The sequence below is a fragment of the Bombina bombina genome, chromosome 4 (genome assembly GCF_027579735.1).
Source record: "Bombina bombina isolate aBomBom1 chromosome 4, aBomBom1.pri, whole genome shotgun sequence".
In the NCBI taxonomy this organism is placed as follows: Eukaryota; Metazoa; Chordata; class Amphibia; order Anura; family Bombinatoridae; genus Bombina; species Bombina bombina.
Genome location: NC_069502.1, coordinates 190,879,787 through 190,904,595, shown reverse-complemented (window position 1 = coordinate 190,904,595; position 24,809 = coordinate 190,879,787). Strand labels below are relative to the sequence as shown.

At 36.6% G+C, this 24,809-nt stretch overlaps 1 protein-coding gene across 1 annotated transcript in view; it reads right to left on the bottom strand.

Annotated features, from left to right (window-relative positions):
- MYT1L (myelin transcription factor 1 like) overlaps positions 1 to 21,752 on the bottom strand; it is a 396,825-nt gene extending 375,073 nt beyond the window's left edge. The window contains exons 1-3 of the mRNA XM_053708950.1: positions 21,698 to 21,752; positions 21,496 to 21,529; positions 21,136 to 21,198 (exon numbers count right to left, since the gene is read on the bottom strand). Of these exons, the coding sequence (XP_053564925.1) occupies positions 21,136 to 21,198; positions 21,496 to 21,529; positions 21,698 to 21,752 (152 nt within the window). The remainder of the gene's footprint in view (positions 1 to 21,135; positions 21,199 to 21,495; positions 21,530 to 21,697) is intronic.
- Between the last annotated feature and the right edge of the window lie 3,057 nt (positions 21,753 to 24,809).

Sequence of the window (24,809 nt, the reverse complement as noted above, 5' to 3'; positions counted from 1 at the left end):
TAAAGGGCAGAGAGCTCCAGTCCGACTCAGACGCCATCAAGGTGGAGGTGGAGTACTGGTTTGGGCTGGTATCATCAAAGATGAGCTTGTGGGCCTTTTCGGGTTGAGGATGGAGTCAAGCTCAACTCCCAGTCCTACTGCCAGTTTCTGGAAGACACCTTCTTCAAGCAGTGGTACAGGAAGAAGTCTGCATCCTTCAAGAAAAACATGATTTTCATGCAGGACAATGCTCCATCACACGCGTCCAAGTACTCCACAGCGTGGCTGGCAAGAAAGGGTATAAAAGAAGAAAATCTAATGACATGGCCTCCTTGTTCACCTGATCTGAACCCCATTGAGAACCTGTGGTCCATCATCAAATGTGAGATTTACAAGGAGGGAAAACAGTACACCTCTCTGAACAGTGTCTGGGAGGCTGTGGTTGCTGCTGCACGCAATGTTGATGCTGAACAGATCAAAACACTGACAGAATCCATGGATGGCATGCTTTTGAGTGTCCTTGCAAAGAAAGGTGGCTATATTGGTCACTGATTTTTTTTCTTTTGTTTTTGAATGTCAGAAATGTATATTTGTGAATGTTGAGATGTTATATTGGTTTCACTGGTAAAAATAAATAATTGAAATGGGTATATATTTGTTTTTTGTTAAGTTGCCTAATAATTATGCACAGTAATAGTCACCTGCACACACAGATATCCCCCTAAAATAGCTATAACTAAAAACAAACTAAAAACTACTTCCAAAACTATTCAGCTTTGATATTAATGAGTTTTTTGGGTTCATTGAGAACATGGTTGTTGTTCAATAATACAATTAATCCTCAAAAATACAACTTGCCTAATAATTCTGCACTCCCTGTAGACTATGCGTTGCAGGCGGAGGAACGGCGGAATGTATAACAAAATGAAAGGGTAATTATTTATATATTTTAAGTGTCTAGAATGAGTTTGATCAATGAAAGTGCCCATCATTTACTTTTTTATTACAAATACATTCCATATATGAATGTTAAAATTCAACATTCTAAAATTACATTAGATATATGTTTACACATGTATATATAAACACATTTAAATATTTAAACAGTCGGCCACGATTTGCATCCTGCGCCAAGCATTAGGGCTCCACCTATCATCTGGGCCCTTATGTCCTCTCTAAAGTTTATACTTCATATTTATAATTGGTTAACGTTCATTGTTTTCCATATACAATATGAGGTGTGAACCAGTTGGTTTATGCAGAAATACAATTTTGTTGAGAGGCAAATAATTTAGAATTATAAAAAAAAATCTAAATAGTATTAATTTGTATAATAAAATATAATCTACTCTATAGCAGGTTTTGTAGAATTGCAGTTATTACCAATTTCTGTAATTATAGTTCTCTTATAGAAGTAACATTTCATATGCATTTTGTGATATTGGTATTATTTACATATTCTGAGCAAAGCTGGGAAATTCTTTAATGCATATTTCCTTTTAATAAAATGATAATAACTTAGAAAGAAAGACAATTACTTTTTGGGGTTTAGATCATATTTAGCAATGTGTTGCAGAACTCTGGCATCCAGGAAATCACCAAATGGGAATGTTCCTTACTAGCAAATATGTAAATGATACTTGAGTGTCAGTTGTGCAAAAGCTTCAATATCAGTTTCAACAACTTTAGCGTAGCCGTTTTTGAAACAAAAAAATATTTTTGTACGCTGCTCTTTTTAAAAGCACAATAGAAAACATTTGTTTCATGTTATTAACTGATCCCTGAACAGAATCCGAAGTATATTTTCCTAATTTTAAAGCAACAACAGCACTACAGAACATTGCACCAATAGCATATAGCCAATAATAACAATTATATTTGTTAATTTATATTTGGCAATATACAAAATTCTGTGTGATGTTTTGTTTATTGTGGTATGAACAATACACAATAAGGTCCAAAGTATGCATCAAATTTCTTAAAGGGACACTGAACCCAATTTATTTCTTTAATGATTCAGATAGAGGATGCAATTTTAAGCAACTTTTGTAATTTACTCCTATTATCAAATTTTCTTCATTCTCTTGGTATCTTTATTTAAAAAGCAAGAATGTAAGTTTAGATGCCAGCCCATTTTTGGTGAACAACCTGGGTTGTCCTTGCTGATTGGACCGAACCAATAAACAAGTGCTGTCCAGAGAACCAAAAATTGGCTGGCTCCTTAGCTTAGATGCCTTCTTTTAAAAAAAAAAAGCTAGCAAGAGAACGAAGAAAAATTGATAATAGAAGTCAATTAGAAAGTTGCTTAAAATTGCATGCTCTATCTGAACCATGAAAGAAAAAAATGTGGGTTTAGTGTCCCTTTAAATAGACAGTAAAAACCTTGGAATTCTAAAATAAAATGTTTAGCTTTTATTATTTATTTTGTCCCTTTTAATGTAAATTAGCTTTAAAATCTAAGGATTTTCTATTTTTCAGACTTGGGAATGAACATTGCATACTTCTCAAGGCCAACCCTGCAACATATCTCTCCCTAATTGGATTTAGCAAAAAACAACTGCAAAACAATGACTTGTATACTAAAATAATAACTGTACCCAGCCCTGTTATCTGCAGACACAAGACTCCTTCAACTCAAGCAAGTGGTGGGTAGACTTTGGCTATGGAAAAACATCTGCAGCAAACAAGATATTTAAAAAATATTTAGGAATGGCTAAAATGTTGTTCTATAGCAAGGCAACAGAAATGTATTGTAATAAGGTGTTTACGGTTCCTTTTCGAATAGTTCAGTTATTAGATTAACCTGTTCAATAGATCAGGCTTCGGTCAAGTGCAAATTACAAATGTTGCTGATTCGTTTGATATACTAACAGTTGAATTATTGGACGAAATGGACGAAAAACAAATGATCGCTTGACAAACTTATTTAGTTCATTTGTTCATGCTGTTTGGTGCAAAAGAAAAAAAGGTGCAGGAATGGGGGAAAGAGCTATATTGTTTGGTTAATAAGATCCTTTGGCCTATATTTAACAAAGTCTGGCGAACCTGATCCGACAGTGCGGATCAGGTCCGCCAGACCTCGCTGAATACGCTCTCCATATTCAGCATTGCACCAGCAGCTCATAAGAGCTGCTGCTGCAATGCCGCCCCCTGCAGACTCGCGGCCAATGGGCCGCCAGCAGGGAGGTGTCAATCAACCCGATCGTACTCGATCGGGTTGAATTCCGGCGATGTCTGTCCGTCTGCTCAGAGCAGACGGACAGGTTATGGAACAGCGGTCTATCAGAGCTTGATAGATAGGCCCCTTTGTTTGGATTGATGTACATGGTCTTACCATTCATGTGTTCATTGTTCCTTGTCCAGTATTACCATAGTATTACAAATGACTGATGTTAGGGACAGCGGGTCAGGCATTAAATGCTGGATTCTAGTCATACAGGAGTTGCATGTTCTTTAAACATTGAAAAATAGATTCTTTAATTGTTTAAATTCTGTAATTTAAGATTTTTTTTTATATTAATTATTTATATTAGCGGTTCCTATTGGATATAACGGTAACAAATCCTAATCCAATATTCGTCTGAACAAAATGGCTGCATGGACGAAATTCAGCTCAACCAAACATTTAACCCCTTAATGACCGAGGACGTGCAGGGTACGTCCTCAAAAAAAAGGCAGTTAACGCCTGAGGACGTACCCTGCACGTCCTCGGTGTGGAAAGCAGCTGGAAGCGATCCTGCTCGCTTCCAGCTGCTTTCCGGTTATTGCAGTGATGCCTCGATATGGAGGCATCCTGCAATAACCTCACATGGCCATCCGATGCAGAGAGAGCCACTCTGTGGCCCTCTCTGCACCGGACATCGATGGCCGGTATCGTTGGTGGGTGGGAGCCGAATTGGGAGGCGGGTGGGCGGCCATCGGTGTGCCGCGTGACGTCACGGGGGGCGGGATCGGGACCGTCGGGGGCGCGCACGGGCGCGCGCGCGTGCACGGACGCACGCGCATGCACGGAGGGTGGCGGGCGGGCGCGTGCACGGGGCGGGAGCGGGTGGGAACCGCTACACTACGGAAAATCTTTTCATAAAACCTGCCTAATCTTGTTTGTGCAAAAGCACAAAAAGCGATCGTGGAGGGGTGGGGGGGTTGGTTTGTGTGTGGGGAAGCTACACTACAGAAACTTTCAACAAATTAAAAAAACAAACAATTTTTTCTTCTAAACTGGGTACTGGCAGACAGCTGCCAGTACCCAAGATGGCGCCCATTAAGTTAGAGTGGGAGGGGATAGAGCTGTTTGGGGGGGATCAGTGAGGTTGGGGGCTAAGGGGGGATAGTACACAGCAGCATATGTAAATATGCTTAAAAAAATCATAAAAAAAAAATATATATAGCTTTTATTTTAGTACTGGCAGACTTTCTGCCAGTACTTAAGATGGCGGGGACAATTGTGGGGTGGGGGAGGGAAGAGAGCTGTTTGGGAGGGATCAGGGGGTCTGATGTTTCAGGTGGGAGGCTGAGCTCTACACTAAATCTAATATTAACCCTGCAAGCTCCCTACAAGCTACCTAATTAACCCCTTCACTGCTAGCCATAATACACGTGTGATGCGCAGCGGCATTTAGCGGCCTTCTAAATACCAAAAAGCAACGCCAAAGCCATATATGTCTGCTATTTCTGAACAAAGGGGATCCCAGAGAAGCATTTACAACCATTTGTGCCATAACTGCACAAGCTGTTTGTAAATGACTTCAGTGAGAAACCTAAAATTGTGAAAAATTTTACGTTTTTTTTAATTTGATCGCATTTGGCGGTGAAATGGTGGCATGAAATATACCAAAATGGGCCTAGATTAATAGTTGGGGTTGTCTACTACACTACACTAAAGCTAAAATTAACCCTACAAGCTCCCTACATGCTCCCTAATTAACCCCTTCACTGCTGGGCATAATACACGTGTGGTGCGCAGTGGCATTTAGTGGCATTCTAATTACCAAAAAGCAACACCAAAGCCATATAAGTCTGCTATTTCTGAACAAAGGGGATCACAGAGAAGAATTTACAACCATTTGTGCCATAATTGCACAAACTATTTGTAAATAATTTCAGTGAGAAACCTAAAGTTTGTGAAAAAAATTGTGAAAAAGTGAACGATTTTTTTTATTTGATCGCATTTGGCGGTGAAATGGTGGCATGAAATATACCAAAATTGGCCTAGATCAATACTTTGGGTTGTCTACTAAAAAAAAATATATACATGTCAATGGATATTCAGGGATTCCTGAAAGATATTAGTGTTCTAATGTAACTAGCGCTAATTTTGAAAAAAAAGTGGTTTGCAAATAGCAAAGTGCTACTTGTATTTATGGCCCTATAACTTACAAAAAAAGCAAAGAAGATGTAAACATTGGGTATTTCTAAACTCAGGACAAAATTTAGAAACTATTTAGCATAGGTGTTTTTTGGTGGTTGTAGATGTGTAACAGATTTTGGGGGTCAAAGTTAGAAAAAGTGTTTTTTTTTTCAATTTTTCCTCATATTTTATAATTTTTTTATAGTAAATTATAAGATATGATGAAAATAATGGTATCGTTTGAAAGTCCATTTAATGGCGAGAAAAACGGTATATAATATGTGTGGGTACAGTAAATGAGTAAGAGGAAAATTACAGCTAAACACAAACACCGCAAAAATGTAAAAATAGCCTTGGTCCCAAACGGACAGAAAATGGAAAAGTGCTGCGGTCATTAAGGGGTTAAAATAATCTGAAACAAATCTTTTGGACCAAACATATTTTGCCCGTTCACCTGTCTAGGTATTAACCTTTTAGAAAACTGTAGACGGTTTCTTAAACCAAAGAAACTGAGAGCAACAAAGATAGAACAACTAAAAAATAGGGGGAAAAACTGTTTATAGACAAGCCCTTCTAGTTAAGGAAGTTTACTAAAACTCAGCAAATGCACTTATTCTCTAAACAGCATCATTACAGAATCATATCAATGTGTGTTCATCTATATGTACGTAAATACATATATGAAGTTATAAAGCACTGTCACTGTAACCACTGCTCTTTATCGCAGTAATGGAACGGAAAAGGGAACAGCGTTGTATTCTAAATATAAAACTATACTTCACGCTGGCACCTTTAACACTACAAGAAACTAATTAAAATGTTTTTCATGTTTTTTAACAAAGTCCTTAGAGTATCACTAGGGTGTGTAGAACTCTGTTTGCTTTTTAACCGTTCGGCAGCCTTATTTGTTTGTTCCAGTTAATCAGATATTAGTCTGTTTTGAGCAATGAGAAGCACAGAGCGCTTAATGTAAACACATCAGCCCCTGCATAACCCCATGGCAAACTATTAACCCATTCTGTGCAAGCGTGAGAGGTATAAACATATCTATATATACAACACAATATAATATAAATTAAAATAATATAATTCCTGTTTAAAATTGAAATGCAGTATAAATTTGGTACTTTCTGATACTTATTATCTGATAGCTACTTCCAGCTGATGCTCATGGGCTGATAGGTACAATGCGCATCTGTACCTAAAATAGCTATCAGCCAATAATATTAGCTGGAAGTATCTATAAGCCAATAATATTAGTTGAAAGTAGCTATCAGCCAATGTATTAGCTGGAAGTAGCATGAACCAAACCTTCAAACTGATCTGGGCACACTGTGTTTCCCAGTATAATTCCAATTGGACGCCAACAAGTCAAGCATCGTAACACAGTATGGGATACCCCAATACTCTACCCTTTAGTCTCTATTATAAAGGACTTCCTGACCATCCTCTCAATTACCATTTACCCTTGTATTCTCTTTCTCTTCTCTGCTCTTCTTTATTTCCTCTCTTCACTCTATCTTTTTTTTACCTTGTTCACCAATAACTCCCAAGATATCATTATGTGCCAAGTTTCATTCATAAATGTTGGATATCTAAGTTTTTATTGGAATTTCAAGATCTGCGTGTCACATTCTTCATTTTATTTTCAATGTATATTCTTGATTTATGAGGATATTCTTGTTATGTAGGTTTTATTATTGAAAATAAAGAAATATTAAATAATCAAAAGAAAATAAATGTTTTTTGATATATTGATACTAGAAGACAATATAATGTTATAATAAACTGAATAGAAACAGCTATTTTAGGTGAATATATATAGATAGATAGATAGATAGATAGATAGCTAAAGTGTGTGTGTTTGTGTATAAATAGTTGTTTAAAACACATCCATTATGTGCTTAGACTCTTCCAGCTACCTTCAATAGAGCACCAGACATTATACACTCAAGAATCCCTTTTATTGCTCAGCTTCTCCTGATTTCTATGCTAGGCAAGTACCTAAGATATCCATTCAGTGCTCAGCTACCCTTATCCCCTGCTGCTCTCCAAGGCACATGCAATCACTGCTTAGCCTACTCCAGCTGCCGAATCCAGGCATCACTTGCTATAGACACATCCAATTAATGTTCAGCCTGCTCCCAATCCCTATGCCACACAACTCTCACCATAGTGAAATTCAGTCTCTGCACTTTCCTTACAGTTTATTTACATTGTTTACCTGTACCTTGCTATCTCAGTTGTATGTCTTTATTCCTTTCTCCATATGCTTTCATTATGTACTTAGCTAAGTTATTTAAGATGGCAATATTTCCCTTTTCTGGATTAAAGATTTTGACCTTGATGCACTTCATTCATTGTTCTATGCAATATTAAGTCAATGTTGACCTTCTGCTGTTGATTCACTGACCACCAATATTTTCCTAGTATTGTTATATGAATGCAGTCAAAAGTACTTCACACAGGCAGCATATATTATCGCACCACTAGATGGCAGCAAAAACAAAACAAAAGCTCTAAGACACCACAACATACAAATCAATGCCTGCCAGACACTTAGGACTAGATTTTTTGAGTGGAGCGCAAATGTTTGCACCCAAGCGATAAGGGGTATATTGAGAGGGTTTGCGTCTATCGGGCTTACCACTCGTATTACGAGCGCAACCGAACAAGCACAAAAATCTTACTTCTAGTGCAATTATAGCTCAAGCAGAAGTGTTGATTTGTGCTCCATTCATAATCTAGCCCTTAATATACTTCTCATAGGTTCTTTAAAACTCTGGAGAGATTATCTAAGAAGTTTTGTCAGTACTAAAATTTTAGCTTGAACACTGTTTATCTCACTATGCAGGGTTGTGGCTATGGATAGACACATGCAGGGGGGGGTGTTGATCAATCCATAAAATTCCTTGCCATTATTACGAAACCCGTCAGAGGTTAAAGGGACTTTTTTTTACCTTGGGAACTGTGTATCTCATTTAGCAGAGTTCACTATTATTCGTTATGTGATGGAGAAAAACATTACTTTATAATAAAGTGCTCAGTAAATAAGATGATGCTTTCTCTCTATTCTGGCAAGATTTTGAGAATTGGTCAAAGACTGTATCTCTTTCCGTCAAAATGAACAATGTTCCTGGCATTGCTAGCCTTGACCCATTTATACCTTCCCACTAACATCCACCTCATATTTACTACTATACTAGTTTTTTATTTTCTTTAATAACTAGGAGAAACTTTGACAATACCTGATTGGTCTGTTTGGGCAAGAGTTTATACCACATGACTGGGACACTAGAGAGGCAGAGGTTTACTCTGAACAAGCCTGTAGCTAGTTTGGTATTGAGTTATCAGTAGTTTGCCAGTTGGAACGGAATCTAAGAACCAAAGGATTATCCTTGGGACGTAAGAAAATGACATGATGCACTTTGTATGAACTCTCGTCAAAACAATAAATTGCCTGCATCTATGTAAGAGTATATTACAAAAAAATTGTGCAGGAATTGAAAAGACTTAAAGAGAAAGTATATGGTCATTTTAAGTATCACATTTTATATTTTATTTACAGTGTACACATTTATATAGATCATAGTTTTAGAGCATATCATATAACTGAGTTTTACATTTCATAGCAGACATTTTAGAGCTTTAATTATAATACTATAATATTATCTTAATGTTGAAAGGGAGCCTTTTATGTAACTGATTTCCCATTGTCTTACATTATATAATAAGGTCCATTTTATAAACATTTACCTCTATATATCTCTATATTGATGTCTATGTACATAGTTGTTAAAGCCACAATATGGTTTACAACTATGGGCTAGATTACAAGTGCTGCCCTACTACTTTTAGCGCAAGTCTCAATATCAATATTGCGACCGCGCTAACTTTAGAACGTTATTACTAGTTGACAGTAAATGCGACCACACAAGTACAAACTAAATTTGTGTTTGTCTACTTAAATAAAAGTTGCACCAAACACAACATAAATAAATAACATTTATATATACACTATCTAAAAAAAATATTCAGAAAGATTTTATAAAAACAACTTATAAGGGTTCAAATGTCTATATTATATGACAAGGTATTTTACTGAAATGGCCTAAGATAATTATATACATACATATGTATGTCTAAATATGTATCTGTATGCATGTATATATATATATATATATATATATATATTTATATATACAACAACACTTAAAATTAGGGATGGTTATGAAACACTGCACTAACCCTAGCTAAGCTTATAAGCTGTGTGAACAGCGATGCGTTGGCGTAAAAGGAATCAGCTGAAAAGCAGACTTGAAGTAAAAAGGTGTGTCTTGTGAACCTAATTTGCATATCTTACCCAGAATCCTTTACTGCATTGGAAACAATGTAATTCAGAGGTTTTCTGTGGGTAAAAAAAGCCTTCTGGCCTGTCTAGATTTGTTATTGAACTACACAATGAGTTATTTGCTCTCTCTCTCTCTCTCTCTATATATATATATATATATATATATATATATTTATGTCTGTGTGTATTTATGTATTTATATGTATGTATGATGTGTATGATATGTTTATGCATAAACATATACATATGTATACACACACACATATATATATATATACATGCCCCTTTCCACTGAAATACCTGAAAATAAGAAAAATCATTTTAATTGAATATTAATATTTAATAACGTGTTTTATTGTGTATTTACTGTACATATTTTACATTCTAATGTTCTTCACATAGGGGAAAATGTTTTAAGTAATTTTAAATATCTATTCATATATATATATATATATATATATATATATATAGAGAGAGAGAGAGAGAGAGAGAGAACACGCAGGAGAGCACTCTCACTTCCAAAAATCAGACAGCCAGGGTGCTAGTGGCAGGTAAAATACATATAACAAAAAAAAGCTCACTCACTGGTCTTATATCAAAACACACTTTACTGTGACCTTTCGGAGATATAAAATCCCCTTCCTCAGTCCGATTGGCTGATTGGATCAGCCAATAGAATTTACCTTGCATTCTATTGGCTGATCCAATCAACCAATCGGATTGAACTTCAATCCGATTGGCTGATTAACTCAACCAATCAGATTTTTTCTACCTTAATTCCGATTGGCTAATAGAATCCTATCAGCCAATCGGAATTCAAAGGAAGCCATCTTGGATGACATCATTTAAAGGAACCGTCATTCTTTGTTATGACATCGGAAGAAGTGGATGGCTCCGCGTCGGCTGGATAGAAGATGGCTGGATAGAAGATAGGGTGATCTTCAATGGGGTAGTGTTAGGTTTTTTTAAGGGGGGATCGGGTGGGTTTTAGAGTAGGGGTGTGTGGGTGGTGGGTTGTAATGTTGGGGGGGGTATTGTATTTCTTTTTTACAGGTAAAAGATCTGATTACTTTGGGGCAATGCTCCGCAAAAGGCCCTTTTAAGGGCTGGTAAAAGAGCTGATTACTTTGTAATTTAGTTTAGGATAGGGAATTTTATTATTTTGGGGGTCTTTTTTATTTTATTAGGGGGATTAGATTAGGTGTAATTAGATTAAACTTCTTGTAATATTTTTGTATTTTTTGTAATTTAGTGGGGGGTTTTTGTACTATAGTTTAGTTTATTTAATTGTATTTGATTTTAGATAATTGTAGGTAGTTTAGGTAATTAATTTATTGATAGTGTAGTGTTAGGTGTAATTGTAACTTAGGTTAGGATTTATTTTACCGGTAACAAATATCTATGTTTCAGGTTATAAGGAAACTGCTCTAATTGCCAGATATCTGCTAGAGTTGTTGCTATGAGTTTCTTTCATCCCACCTTTGGATTTTCCATATACTGTATATCTCTACCTCTTTCTCCCCCTAACCCCAGAATATTTTTTTATTTCATATATGTATTTTTTCCCATCTCTGATCCCATTTATTATCTTTCTTTCTTATGTCACTTGATACATAAATGCTAGAGGTAGTGCATTTATTAACATGTGGTATGATAAATGATGTTATGTTATAGGATTATATTTCGTATTATTTCTCCAACCAGCCTTGAGCTCTGAAATGGAAATTAATATACACAATATGTCCTTTTCTGGGTATAGTGAGAAAAAATACAATGACATTAGTTTATGTTAAATTATTCATATTATTTGCTCTATGTTTCAATTAAAAGGATTTAGGGATCAGACTAAGATCCCTTTACTTAAAATGAGTTGTCATTGGCAGAAAATAAGGGATACGTTTAACCTCAACTGAAAGTGTGTTGGTAGAGTAGATCAGGTGTTTTACAGTGGTAGAGAGGTTAGGTTAGACCAAATTTGAAGGATATTCCTATGGGATTCATCTGAGAGTGGATTAGACCTTATGTAGTTTCTAATGCAATAAGTATGTCTTCTTACTGATTGGGAAAGCTTTGAAACTGATTAACACTAACCTGCTATGCAAAGTATGTATGAATACATTCAGGTTGTTTGGGATAAATTTAAAGGAACATAAAAGATCAATATTATTCTAGAGGATTTTATCATTGTATTTCTCCTTGCACAGGGCTATGAGTTCAAACTCCATGAATGGGTTAAACACATAGATAAAGTCAGCTTTAGAGCAGCAATGCACTTCTGCTCTTTTACTTAATAGTAGTTCTTTGCAAGTAATAGTGCAAAAATAATATGCTAACATGCATTAGAGTATTTTATTGTTACATTGTTTTTTTCCTTTTAAACCCTGTAAAGCCTTATTGGTTGCCTCTTCAAATAAGGATACAGCCATTAAGCCATTCATGAACAGCATACATAGATATTCTCCGATTATCAGCCATATTGTAGATAAGAAAAGAGTAGAAGTGCGCAGGGTATATGTAATTTCCGCTAAGTATTTTTCACCTTAGAAGCAATTAAACCAAGAACTTGAGAATTGAATTTATGTAGAAATAAAATTCTCTAAAATAATAGAGCATTTCAATTTATTTGCTAAACTATATACTATAATGTAGACTAAAAAATACAGGCCCAGTTGGACCCACTGAAACTTCATTGGTTCCAGTATCTCCAAGTTAATTCAGCAATCCAACATTATACTAAAAACTCACAATGCTCTAAACCCTTGACTCTAGAGATCCTCTTAAAATCCTCACATAGACCTAAAAAACCATATCCAGACTTTATATAGAGATTCAAACACTAGGCAAGACGATAAAATCTGCAGTAATCTTAAATTGGGAAAAGAAATCTAGATATATCTAAGGATAAAAAACTTTGGGACGATATTTATAATTCAGCTTGTAAAGGTCTCTTAAGTGCAGACTTAAAAGAGAACACAATCAAAACCATGTTCAGATGGTATCTGACTCCACACAAAACATCTCACATCTCCCCCACTAATAATAGATTATGTTACAGAGGTTGTGGGGAAATAGGCTCGTATCGCCATATGTGGTGGGATTGCGATCTGGTTAAGCCGTTGTGGGTAAATTTATCTACCTTACTCATCTCTATCTTAGAAAAATAAATTCAGCTATCTCTTCCCCAAGCTCTCTTACACGAACCTCTACACCAATTTAACAAGCATACAAATATATTCATTAAGATTACATGCATGGTTACTAGAACTTGCATAGCAAAGCGTTGGCAAACTAAGGCTCCCCTTGGGAAGAGGTGAAAAACAAATGATTGATCTTTAACATATAGAATGTATGAATCGGCTTCTAAGATTCTCAATACACAAACTCAGTTTGAAGAGATCTGCTACTATTGGATCCTAAAAGGGAATCCAGACACAAAAAACAACATAAAATCTCTGGAGGGCATCACACTATAACAATTAATCATACACAGGGATATAGTCTAAATATTTACTACCTGGACATTAAATGCAGATTCTCTAGAGAGAAGTCCATCTTTTCCGCTTTGGACATTATCCAAACCCAGCCAAATTATGCTATAAATTTTGTAAAGATTTACAGGAAAATGTCAATGATATATACAAGGGCCCATAGTTATTAAGGTCTGGCGGACCTGATCCGACACTGCGAATCAGGTCCGCCAGACCTTGCTGAATACGGCGAGCAATACGCTCGACGTATTCAGCATTGCACCAGCAGCTCACAAGAGCTGCTGGTGCAACGCCGCCCCCTGCAGACTCGCGGCCAATAGGCCACCAGCAGGGGGTGTCAATCAACCCGACCGTACTCGGAGCAGGCGGACAGGTTATGGAGCAGCGGTCTTTGTGACCGCTGCTTCATAACTGCTGTTTCTGGCGAGTCTGATGACTCGCCAGAAACACGGGGCATCAAGCTCCATTCGGAGCTTGATACATATGCCCCTATATGTGTTGTTCTTAATGCTAAGAATGTACAAAAATGTTTATTCTTGAATAAAAAATATTTAAACATATTTCAATAAAGCTTTTTCAAAATTGAAAAAAAAAAAAAAAAAAAAAAAAAAATTTAAACATAATGTAGATTAAAGGGGTAGATCAGAGGAGTGGGTTAAGTTCAAAACCAACTTCAAACCAAAACCAAACAAAGGTATCATCCCGTGGGTTAATATTTGCATTATATATTTCTATATAGCTTGGTTTTACCAGTTATTTATTTTAATATGTATTTACTATATCATGAACAATTTCTCTAGCTCATTTACATTATATATTATTTATAATCACCAGCATATAATATTGACATTTTTTAAGAAAAAAAAAATATTTTGTAAAATATCCATAGTCAATATATAATCAAACAATAACATTCAAAATGAACAATTGCACCATATAAGTAATTAATTATTCTAAAATAAATAAATAATGACCCTCGTTGGACCTAGCAGCCTTTGTCAGTTTGCAGTATGTAGGTATTTAGGAGTTGCCATTTTGGATTTCTATCTATATTGAAAATAGTTCTGTATCTTAAAGTATCTCTATTACATATCTGTCCTAGAACTCTGACCTTTTGATATAATTCCTTGGTGAGCTGCGTGGTATTTTGAAAGCTTGTATTTCTATTTTATCCATAAACTTCAATAAATCTCTTACAACAAATCAGACTGCCACAGCTGTATAAGGTCACATCCTAATCTGTCACATATTACCTCTCAAAAAATAGTACAAACTGTATTTGTTTTAATAATAACCACAGACGGCATAAAAGCAGCAATGTCTGTGTCTAATGCTAAACTGTGTCTCTGTGCGTCTGCCCTGTATACTTCTTCCACAGCATATGGTTTAACAAAATTGCAGGAAACCTCCAGAAAGGGATATACTAAATATACACACTTAAAACTTGCCATTCTTGCATTAGTAAACCTGTTTTACTATAGGCCAAATTACAAATCTAGCTTAAAAAATAAATGAAAGTGGTATGGAATGTTAAAGGGATAGAACCGTCAAATTAAAATTGTTCATAAGTGCATTTTAAAGTGAAATAGAAGCATTTTTTAAATATACTTCTATTATCAAAAATGCATCTGTAAAATAGGACAGTTTGGAGAGGGGATGGGACCAATGTCTCCATGTATGAAGCAGCGAGAGCAGCTCTCAGAGCGCTTGCGGGGCAGGTTTGCATATGAAAGTCTGCTTCCCGCAATGTAAGAAGCAGCGGTCGTTAGAAGAGAAATCACAGAGAGCTCGCTAGCTTTCGGTGATTGACAGTCCCTTCAATGAAGGCGCCGGCATTACACACTCATCGGAGTGTGTAACGGTACATACAGGCCAGCGAACAGATCCACTGCCCGTATGCAGCGAAGGTGGGCAGAAAGCTTTGCAAGTTGAGAAGCTGTTTGCCCGCCTATTAATACTTCCGCCCCAAGTGTAAAAAACAATATGTTATGTCATTTAGGCAATATTTATATGTCATAATATAGTTTACACATGCAAGCTAAAGGTAGCTTTATATATTTTTTATACCTTTGTATACATTATACCCTCAGAGAATAATACATTAATGTAATCAGAAAGGTAATATTTGTTGTTTGAAATAAATAAAGACTATTATTTGCATTTTAAACACAAAAAAACAAACCAAAGGCACAGACAGAAAAATTGTGACTTACGGGTGGGGAAAAATACTAATTTTTGATCATTTTATTTTAAAAAAATATATTCATTAAAAAAAATGGATTTCAGAATTTGTTTGTATTTTTTAATTCTGGATTTGGGAATTTTTTTACCGCTAAAAGTTATTACTCTTTTTTTTTTTTTTACTTTTCAGAGACATATGCACATATCCTGTGAGGACCGTACACCAGTATTCAAGCACCACTTCTTCTCAGTCAGGAGTTACTTGTATAGCACAGATTATGTCTTCACAGAAGCAATACAAACTACACAGAAGCAATACAAACTACACAGAAGCACAATACAAGCTACACAGAAGCAATACAAGCTACACAGAAGCAATACAAACTACACAGAAGCAATACAAACTACACAGAAGCAATACAAACTACACAGAAGCAATACAAGCTACACAGAAGCAACACAAGCTATACAAAGCAATACAAACTGCACAGAAGCAATACAAGCTACACAGAAGCAATACAAGCTACACAGAAGCAATACAAGCTACACAGAAGCAAAACAAGCTACACAGAAGCAATACAAACTACACAGAAGCAATACAAGCTACACAGAAGCAATACAAGCTACACAGAAGCAATACATGCTACACAGAAGCAATACAAGCTAAACAGAAGCAATACAAGCTACACAGAAGCAATACACGCTACACAGAAGCAATACAAGCTACACAGAAGCAATACAAACTACACAGAAGCAATACAAGCTACACAGAAGCAATACAAACTACACAGAAGCAGCAATACAAGCTACACAGAAGCAATACAAGCTACACAGAAGCAATATATGCTACACAGAAGCAATACAAGCTACACAAAAGCAAAACAAGCTACACAGAACAATACAAGCTACACAGAAGCAATACAAGCTACACAGAAGCAATACAAGCTACACAGAAGAAATACAAGCTACACAGAAGCAATACAAGCTACACAGAAGCAATACATGCTACACAGAATCAGTACAAGCTACACAGAAGCAATACATGCTACACAGAAGCAATACAAGCTACACAGAAGCAATACAAGCTACACAGAAGCAATACAAACTACACAGAAGCAAGACAAACTACACAGAAGCAATACAAACTAAACATAAGCAATACAAGCTACACAGAAGCAATACACGCTACACAGAAGCAATACAAGCTACAAAGAAGCAATACAAGCTACACAGAAGCAATACAAGCTACACAAAAGCAATACACGCTACACAGAAGCAATACAAGCTACACAGAAGCAATACAAGCTACACAGAAGCAATACACGATACACAGAAGCAATATAAGCTACACAGAAGCAATACAAGCTACACAGAAGCAATACACGCTACACAGAAGCAATACAAGCTACACAGAAGCAATACAAACTACACAGAAGCAATACAAGCTACACAGAAGCAATACAAACTACACAGAAGCAGCAATACAAGCTACACAGAAGCAATACAAGCTACACAGAAGCAATATATGCTACACAGAAGCAATACAAGCTACACAAAAGCAAAACAAGCTACACAGAACAATACAAGCTACACAGAAGCAATACAAGCTACACAGAAGCAATACAAGCTACACAGAAGAAATACAAGCTACACAGAAGCAATACAAGCTACACAGAAGCAATACATGCTACACAGAATCAGTACAAGCTACACAGAAGCAATACATGCTACACAGAAGCAATACAAGCTACACAGAAGCAATACAAGCTACACAGAAGCAATACAAACTACACAGAAGCAAGACAAACTACACAGAAGCAATACAAACTAAACATAAGCAATACAAGCTACACAGAAGCAATACACGCTACACAGAAGCAATACAAGCTACAAAGAAGCAATACAAGCTACACAGAAGCAATACAAGCTACACAAAAGCAATACACGCTACACAGAAGCAATACAAGCTACACAGAAGCAATACAAGCTACACAGAAGCAATACACGATACACAGAAGCAATATAAGCTACACAGAAGCAATACAAGCTACACAGAAGCAATACACGCTACACAGAAGCAATACAAACTACACAGAAGCAATACATGCTACACAGAAGCAATACAAGCTACACAGAAGCAATACATGCTATACAGAAGCAATACATGCTACACAGAAGCAATACAAGCTACACAGAAGCAATACAAGCTACACAGAAGCAATACAAGCTACACAGAAGACTCTGAGCAGACATGGTGTTTGAATACTGGTGGCATGGCCCTTACAAGATACGTGCGTATTCTGATGAAAAACAGTAACAACTTTACTATAAGCATTTTTGCTAATGGAGGTATACAACAAAAATGGTTTTATTTAAAATTGAAATGCATCTATACACATTTCAGCAGTGACCTTTCTAACCCTGTCATATTGCATGCTCACAATCTATACCACTATACCAAGACAATAGTTAATATCTAGGGCGCGATTACATATACGGCGCAGACTTCAGCTCAAGCGCTGCAACCCACGCCACCCGTAATTTCACCTCGCACATCGGGGTATTACATATACCCCACCGGCAGTTCATAAAGTTCTGTAAGTCTGATAAACTAGCGATGTCCAGAAATGAGCGTAAATACACATTTCTGGAGTCGCCAGGGACTTACGGCACTTTAGAAACTGCCGGCGCCTAAGAAAAGTAAAGAAAATAACAAATCTCCCGTAAAAGTCTAACACACCTCCCAAAAATAAACCCGACACGTAAAACCCCTATATCCACAATCCCCCCTCTAACAACTAATAATAAATGTATTAACCCCTAAACCGACAACCCCCCACAACGCAATAAGCATAATTAAACTATTAACCCCTATATCCGCCATTGAACCCACACCACAAGTAATAACTAAATTATTAACCCCTAAATCCGCCAACCCCCAACATTGCAAACTACTTATTAAAACTATTAACCCTTAATCTGCCATTAACCCACAACACAATAAACCTATTAAAGTATTAACCCCTAAACCGCCATAGCCCACAACGCAATAAGCCTGTTCAAGTATTAACCCCTTAACCTCCATAATAGATTTCAGTAGCTCTTATCCTATTGGCTGATTTAAACAGCCAATAGGATTTCAGTAGCTCTCATCCGATTGGCTGATTTGAATTTGAAGGCTCAAATCAGCCAATAGCAATTCAAGGGATGCCATTTTTAATCGTGTACCTTGAATTTCTATTCAGTGTATGGCGGAGATCGTATGAAGAGGATCCTCCACGCTCCATGGCGCGCCGGTCTTCAGTTCCAGGCTCGCCGGTCTTCAGCTCGTCGGTCATCGGTCTTCAACTCCGCTCTCTGCTCTGCACCAGCTGGTTCCTGGAAGAAGAAAGAAGAGGTCGCCGCTTGGAAGAAGACTTCACCGCCTGGAACAGAACCTTCTCCGCCAGACTTCAGGACAGGTGAGGACCACTTGGGGGTTAGACTTAAGATTTTTTAAGGGGTTTTTGGGGGGGTTATTTTATTTAGATTGGGGGGGGGGGCAGAAAAAGAGCTGAATGCCTTTTTAAGGGCAATGCCCAACAAATGCCCTTTTAGGGCAATGGGTAGCTTAGGGTTTTTAGTGTTAGGTTATTTTATTTGGGGGGTTTGGTGGGTGGGGGGTTTTACTGTTAGATGGGGTTGTTTATTTTTTGGAAAAAGAGCTGATTATCTTGGGGCAATGCCCTGCAAAAAGCCCTTTTAAGGGCTACTGGTAGTTTATTAGATTAGGGGGTGTTTTATTTTGGGAGGGCTTTTATATTTTCATAGTGATTAGGTATATTTTTTGTAAAATTTAGTAATTTTCTTTATTATTTTCTGAAATCTTAGATTTTTTTTATTTTCTGTAATTGTATCTTAAAGGGACAGTCTACTCTAGAATTTTGATTAGACTGTCCCTTTAATTTATATATAGTTTATTTGTATTTTTAAAGTAGTGTTAGTTTTTTTTAATTTAATAGTAACTTTGTATTTGGTAAATTAGGTAATATGGGTTCATTTAGGGGGACTTAGGTTAGGGGTGTTAGGTTAGGGGTTAGGTTTATTTCGTTGTGGGCTATGGCGGTTTAGGAGTTAATACTTGAATACGTTTATTGCGTTGTGGGCTATGGCGGTTTAGGGGTTAATACTTGAATAGGTTTATTGCATTGTGGGCTATGGCGGTTTAGGGGTTAATACTTGAATAGGTTTATTGCGTTGTGGGCTGTGGCGGTTTAGGGGTTAATACTTGAATAGGTTTATTGCATTGTGGGTAAATGGTGGATTAAGGGTTAATAGTTTTAATAGGTAGTTTGCGATATTGGGTTTGGCGGATTTAGGGGTTAATAATTTAGTTATTATTTGCGGTGTGGGTTTGATGGCGGATATAGGGGTTAATAGTTTAATTAGGCTTATTGCATTGTGGGGTGTTGTCGGTTTAGGGGTTAATACATTTATTATTAGTTGTGAGAGGGATGATTGCGGATATAGGGGTTTTACGTGTCGGGCTTATTTTTGGGAGGCGTGTTAGACTTTTACGGGAGATTTGTTAATTCCTTTACTTTTCTTAGACGCCGACAGTTTCTAAAGTGCCGTAAGTCACTGGCAACTCCAGAAATGTGTATTTACACTCATTTCTGGACATCGCTAGTTTATCAGACTTACAGCACTTTATGAACTGCCGGCGGTGTATATGTAATACCCCGATGTGCGAGGTGAAATTACGGGCGGCGCGGGTTGCAGCGCTTGCACTGAAGCCTGCGCCACATATGTAATTGCGCCCTATATTGGATACCAAACCTGCGCAAAAAACAGTGTCGCCAGACTTTGCGGGCGATGCCGCATATGTAAGTGTTCAAGTGTATAGTGTGCACTACAGTAATCATATTAGAAGTGCAGATGCATAAAGCCTTGATTGCACGTTAATTTTACTCAGGTAATAGTTTTCATTTAGGGCCCATACTAAAATAATTCCAGTCGCGAAGTGCAAGCGTTTAGTGTGCACTACAGTAATAATATCAGACATGCAGATGCGTAAAGCCATGTTTGCGAGTTAATTTTACTCAGGTAATAGTTTTCTATTAGGGCCCATACTAACATTATTCCAGTTGCGAAATGCAAGTTTACCAAGCTGTGCTGGCGCTATATTTCTGCTCAGATAGTGGAGCTTTTTTTCCCTTTATGATGCACTTTCCATTTTAGTTGAATTGTACATATTAGACATATTATACACATAGACACATGCACCTTACACTTTTCCCTTCCCTTATCACCTGTTATCTAGTCCACTGTAAACTAGGGTCAACAATAATAAAATGCTGGAATAATTTAGTATTTAATCTTTGCATTAGACTGTCCATTAATACTTTGGCATTGTTTCATATTGATTGGTTACTTAGTTAAAGGGGCATTAACCTATAGTTAAATCTCAATGTGTTATTTGATTATGTATAGTAACACATCCTATGTTCACTATTTATTTTTGCTCTAATTTCATTAGAATCCTTGGAGACACTAGAATACATCCTGTAGGATTTAGAACCTTTTACCCACACAACATGCTATGCATTTATTTGCTCGATCAGTGCAGAAGGTCATCCCATTCTGGCCAGAATAGAGGAGATAAGATAAATATACTCAAAATGCTTTTCAGGGGTTAAATTTCTAGATTGCTTTCTTTAAACCTGCACATTTTGCTAGTAAAATCACAATTTAAATGCAGATACTGCCCATCTGTGTGCATAAAAAATATAGATTGCATATTGAATTACCTTCTATGTCTTGCATATTTACCACTAACGTGACCACTCCCATCACAGCCAGGAGTAGGGCAGCTGCAAAAAAGAAAGAATTACATTGCATAGGCTCTAGTGTGATGTGTAAAAAAGAAATAGTTAAAACGCAAGCAGAAGACAGGGCTTAAAAAGTCAGAAAAGGGAGAATATCAAAGAGCTGAAAAAGAAGGCAATTCTACATCTCTTTTATTAGCAGGTCTCCAGAGAATTAATTTCATCAATGCAGCAGGGCATGAGCAAACCACCAATAAACTTGAAAGTACATTATACCCATTAAAAGGTCTGAATTTTCTAAATTGCTAATGTGGATACATTTTTTACACTCAGAGCACTAACCTGAACAGCTCTTGTATGGTTGGTTCCACGGGAACTGCAGAGAGAGATGGAAAATATATATATATAAAAAAATGATCATCTATTATGAGTACCCCTCTGCTAGAGAAAATTACCCAAAAAAAAAGAAAAGGTCAGAATGAATTGTAAAAAGAGATTCTGCAGAATGAAGGTCATTGCTGATTTAGTGAAGCAAAAAACGTACCTCGAACACCTTTGGAGCGTGTGCGATGATGCTTCTCGTTTGTATCCACCTCCATCTGGGAATAGATTAGCAGGCCATGAATGTTCTTATCCTGCATGCACAGACTATAAATGCACTGTCTGCAACAACGTCTCACACAGTCTTTAAGGGGACATTCTAATATTTACTTGCTCTAATTCGTTAATACATGTTTATTTTGTATTATTGACCCCAGATAAGTATGCGAGGGGTTAAACAAATAGTTAAAGCCCTGCTGGGGACTCGCAAGCATTGCAGCTTCTGAGAAGAACACGGCCAGTTTGCCAATCATGAGTAAGAGATGTACGACCTTTCTACTACAGCCTGTGTTCTGCTCAGGAGCTGTAATGCTTTGCTCAGGTGTTTAACCCCTTTGTGACGTTTAAAACATTTTGGGGTTGATCATAATCTTTCGCTTATTTAAGACGGATAACAATTTCTAAACAATGATGGTATTATCAGTTCGATGTTCACAATAAAATAATTTGAACAGGAATGTCCGAAAAACAAATAATTATCTGTATTGCTAACCGTTTCGCATGACGAGCTATTGCAACCTGTAGTCGCATGACAAGCCCCGTTCGTTATGCAGGGGGATTGCCAATCAAATGCCTATTTTGGTGATCCCCCACACTAAAGGTAGGACAATGTTGGTGGCCTAGTGGGGAGCACAAAGGGGCTTCTTAGGATTGCCGGTAAATGTCAACATGTATGCATGAAGTGATGTCACAAAGCGAGCAGAACCAGAAAGCTTAGCTGCAAAGGAGCTGGATGGGGAGGTTCTACAAACCTCACTATCTCAGCTCCCTTAGCATCTACAAACCTGCAAGGCCCCTTATTTGAAAGAAAATCCCCTGCTCTGTACTACAAAGAAAGATGTTAAAAAATATAGCAGAAACATAACATGTGGGAATTTGCTTTGGAATAGGATATTATTTGCACAATAACAAAAAATCTGTTATGTCTCAAGACCCCTAATAAAGTTTATTTTCTAGTAGACAAGCCCTTCTCTTAAAAGAAATATATTAATTTTGTTAGTTTAGTCAGGTGATCGATCACTTGTTAACAGTGAACACCTTGCAAGAAAAAAGTGGGGTTTTTTCTGTACTGCACAATTGGGCCTCTCTAATCTATATTATAACCTCCAAAAGACAATATGGATCCACAGCTATCTCACATTCCATTAATTACAAATATAATAATGACATATTGTGCTGGGTTTGCTGAAAATAACAATATATAATTTGGGTAGTTCATTCACTGAAATTAGACTTACAATAGTGTTTAAATGTATGTAGCAGAAAAAGCTCAAAATTAGTTCCGCACTAGGGTGAAAAAAAGGCTTAGCAGCGAAAGGGTTAATTGCACAAATTTAATATTTCAAAAATCCATGATCAAGGACAAACAAAATTTTGGGGTTTTAGTGATTACATTGCAGGTTAAAATGTGTGTATGTTGATTGATACCTTTTAAAAGTGTGTAGTGAGGCTAATAGATGACATGTGTTTAATTAACCTGTTGTGCTCCAAATCCTTTAACGCGTGTGTCTCACTAAGGGATGTGAACAGGGGCATTATCGGTATAGTGGGCATGTGTGCTTATTGGGTTATAGATTTGGCAATTTTTTATTAAAAGTGCTTTTTACTAATTGTTTAAAGGGACACTGAACCCAAATTTTCTCTTTCGTGATTCAGATAGAGCATGCAATTTTAAGCAACTTTCTAATTTGCTCCTATTATCAATTGTTCTTCATTCTCTTGCTATCTTTATTTGAAAAAGAAGGCATCTAAGCTTTTTTTAGGTTCAAAACTCTGGACAGCACTTTTTTATTGGTGGATGAATTTATCCACCAATCAGCAAGGACAACCCAGGTTGTTCACCAAAAATGGTCCGGCATCTAAGCTTACATTCTTGCATTTCAAATAAAGATACCAAGACAATGAAGAAAATTTGGTAATAGGAGTAAATTAGAAAGTTGCTTAAAATTTCATGCTCTATCTGAATCACGAAAGAAAAAATTTGGGTTCAGTGTCCCTTTAACATTAAAGGGACATGAAACCCAAACATTATTTTTCTTGATTAATATAGAGCATACAATTTAAAACAACTTTCCAAGTTACTTATTTTATATCATTTGTTTTGGTCTCTTGGTATCCTTTAATGAGAAGGATACCTAGGTAGGCTCAGGAGCTGGGTGCTAGCTGATGATGGTTGACCAATGTGTTCAGCTAGTTCCCAGTAGTACATTGCTGCTTCTTTAATAAAGACTATCAAGAGAATTAAGCAAAATTGATAAAATAAGTGGATTGGAAAACTGTTTGAAATTACATGTTATATCTGAATCAGGAAACAACATTTTTTTGTTTCATGCCCCTTTAATTGATTGAGTAGTTAGAGTTTGTATCTGTTTGGTGACATTGTTTCCTAAAGTCCCCCAATGTGGCTGGGGTAATATTAATGTATTTTGCATATTTACATTCCATAACTTTTTGAGTTACTTGGTAATATTTGTAAAGGTGTTGTTTGCAGGTTTGCCAACTCCATTTACCTGTGAAATTTCATCATTGAAAAATAGCTCCGTAGATGTGTCATTAAGTTTTAAGAATTTGTACAGGACTGGCAGATGTTAATTATAGGACTATTTTTTCCAGAACCAATGAAGAAAACAGTTCCTGCCAATAAACAATGGAAATAGCTGATTGTGATCACATAGAGACTAAAAAAGGGCTCACCTGCAGCTATTAACATGTCAATAGTACGCTCTAACTAGCTTGTGATCAACTCCATAGTTACTGAGGGTCAGTAATACAAAAATTACACATAGAAAATGCCATTTTTGCATTTGAAAGTTTATGTTATATTTTTCAATTGGCTTATTTATTTATTTCAGTAAAGACTTTGGGGCATATTTATCAAGCTCTGTGCAGAACTTGAGACCCCTTGTTTGTCTAAAAACCGCTGCTCCATAACATACAGGGGGCGGCATTGCACCAGCAGTTTACAAGAACTGCTGGTGCAATGATAAATGCCGACAGCGTATGCTGTCTGCATTTATTGATGTGTAGCGATGTGCAGCAGACATGATACGCTAGTT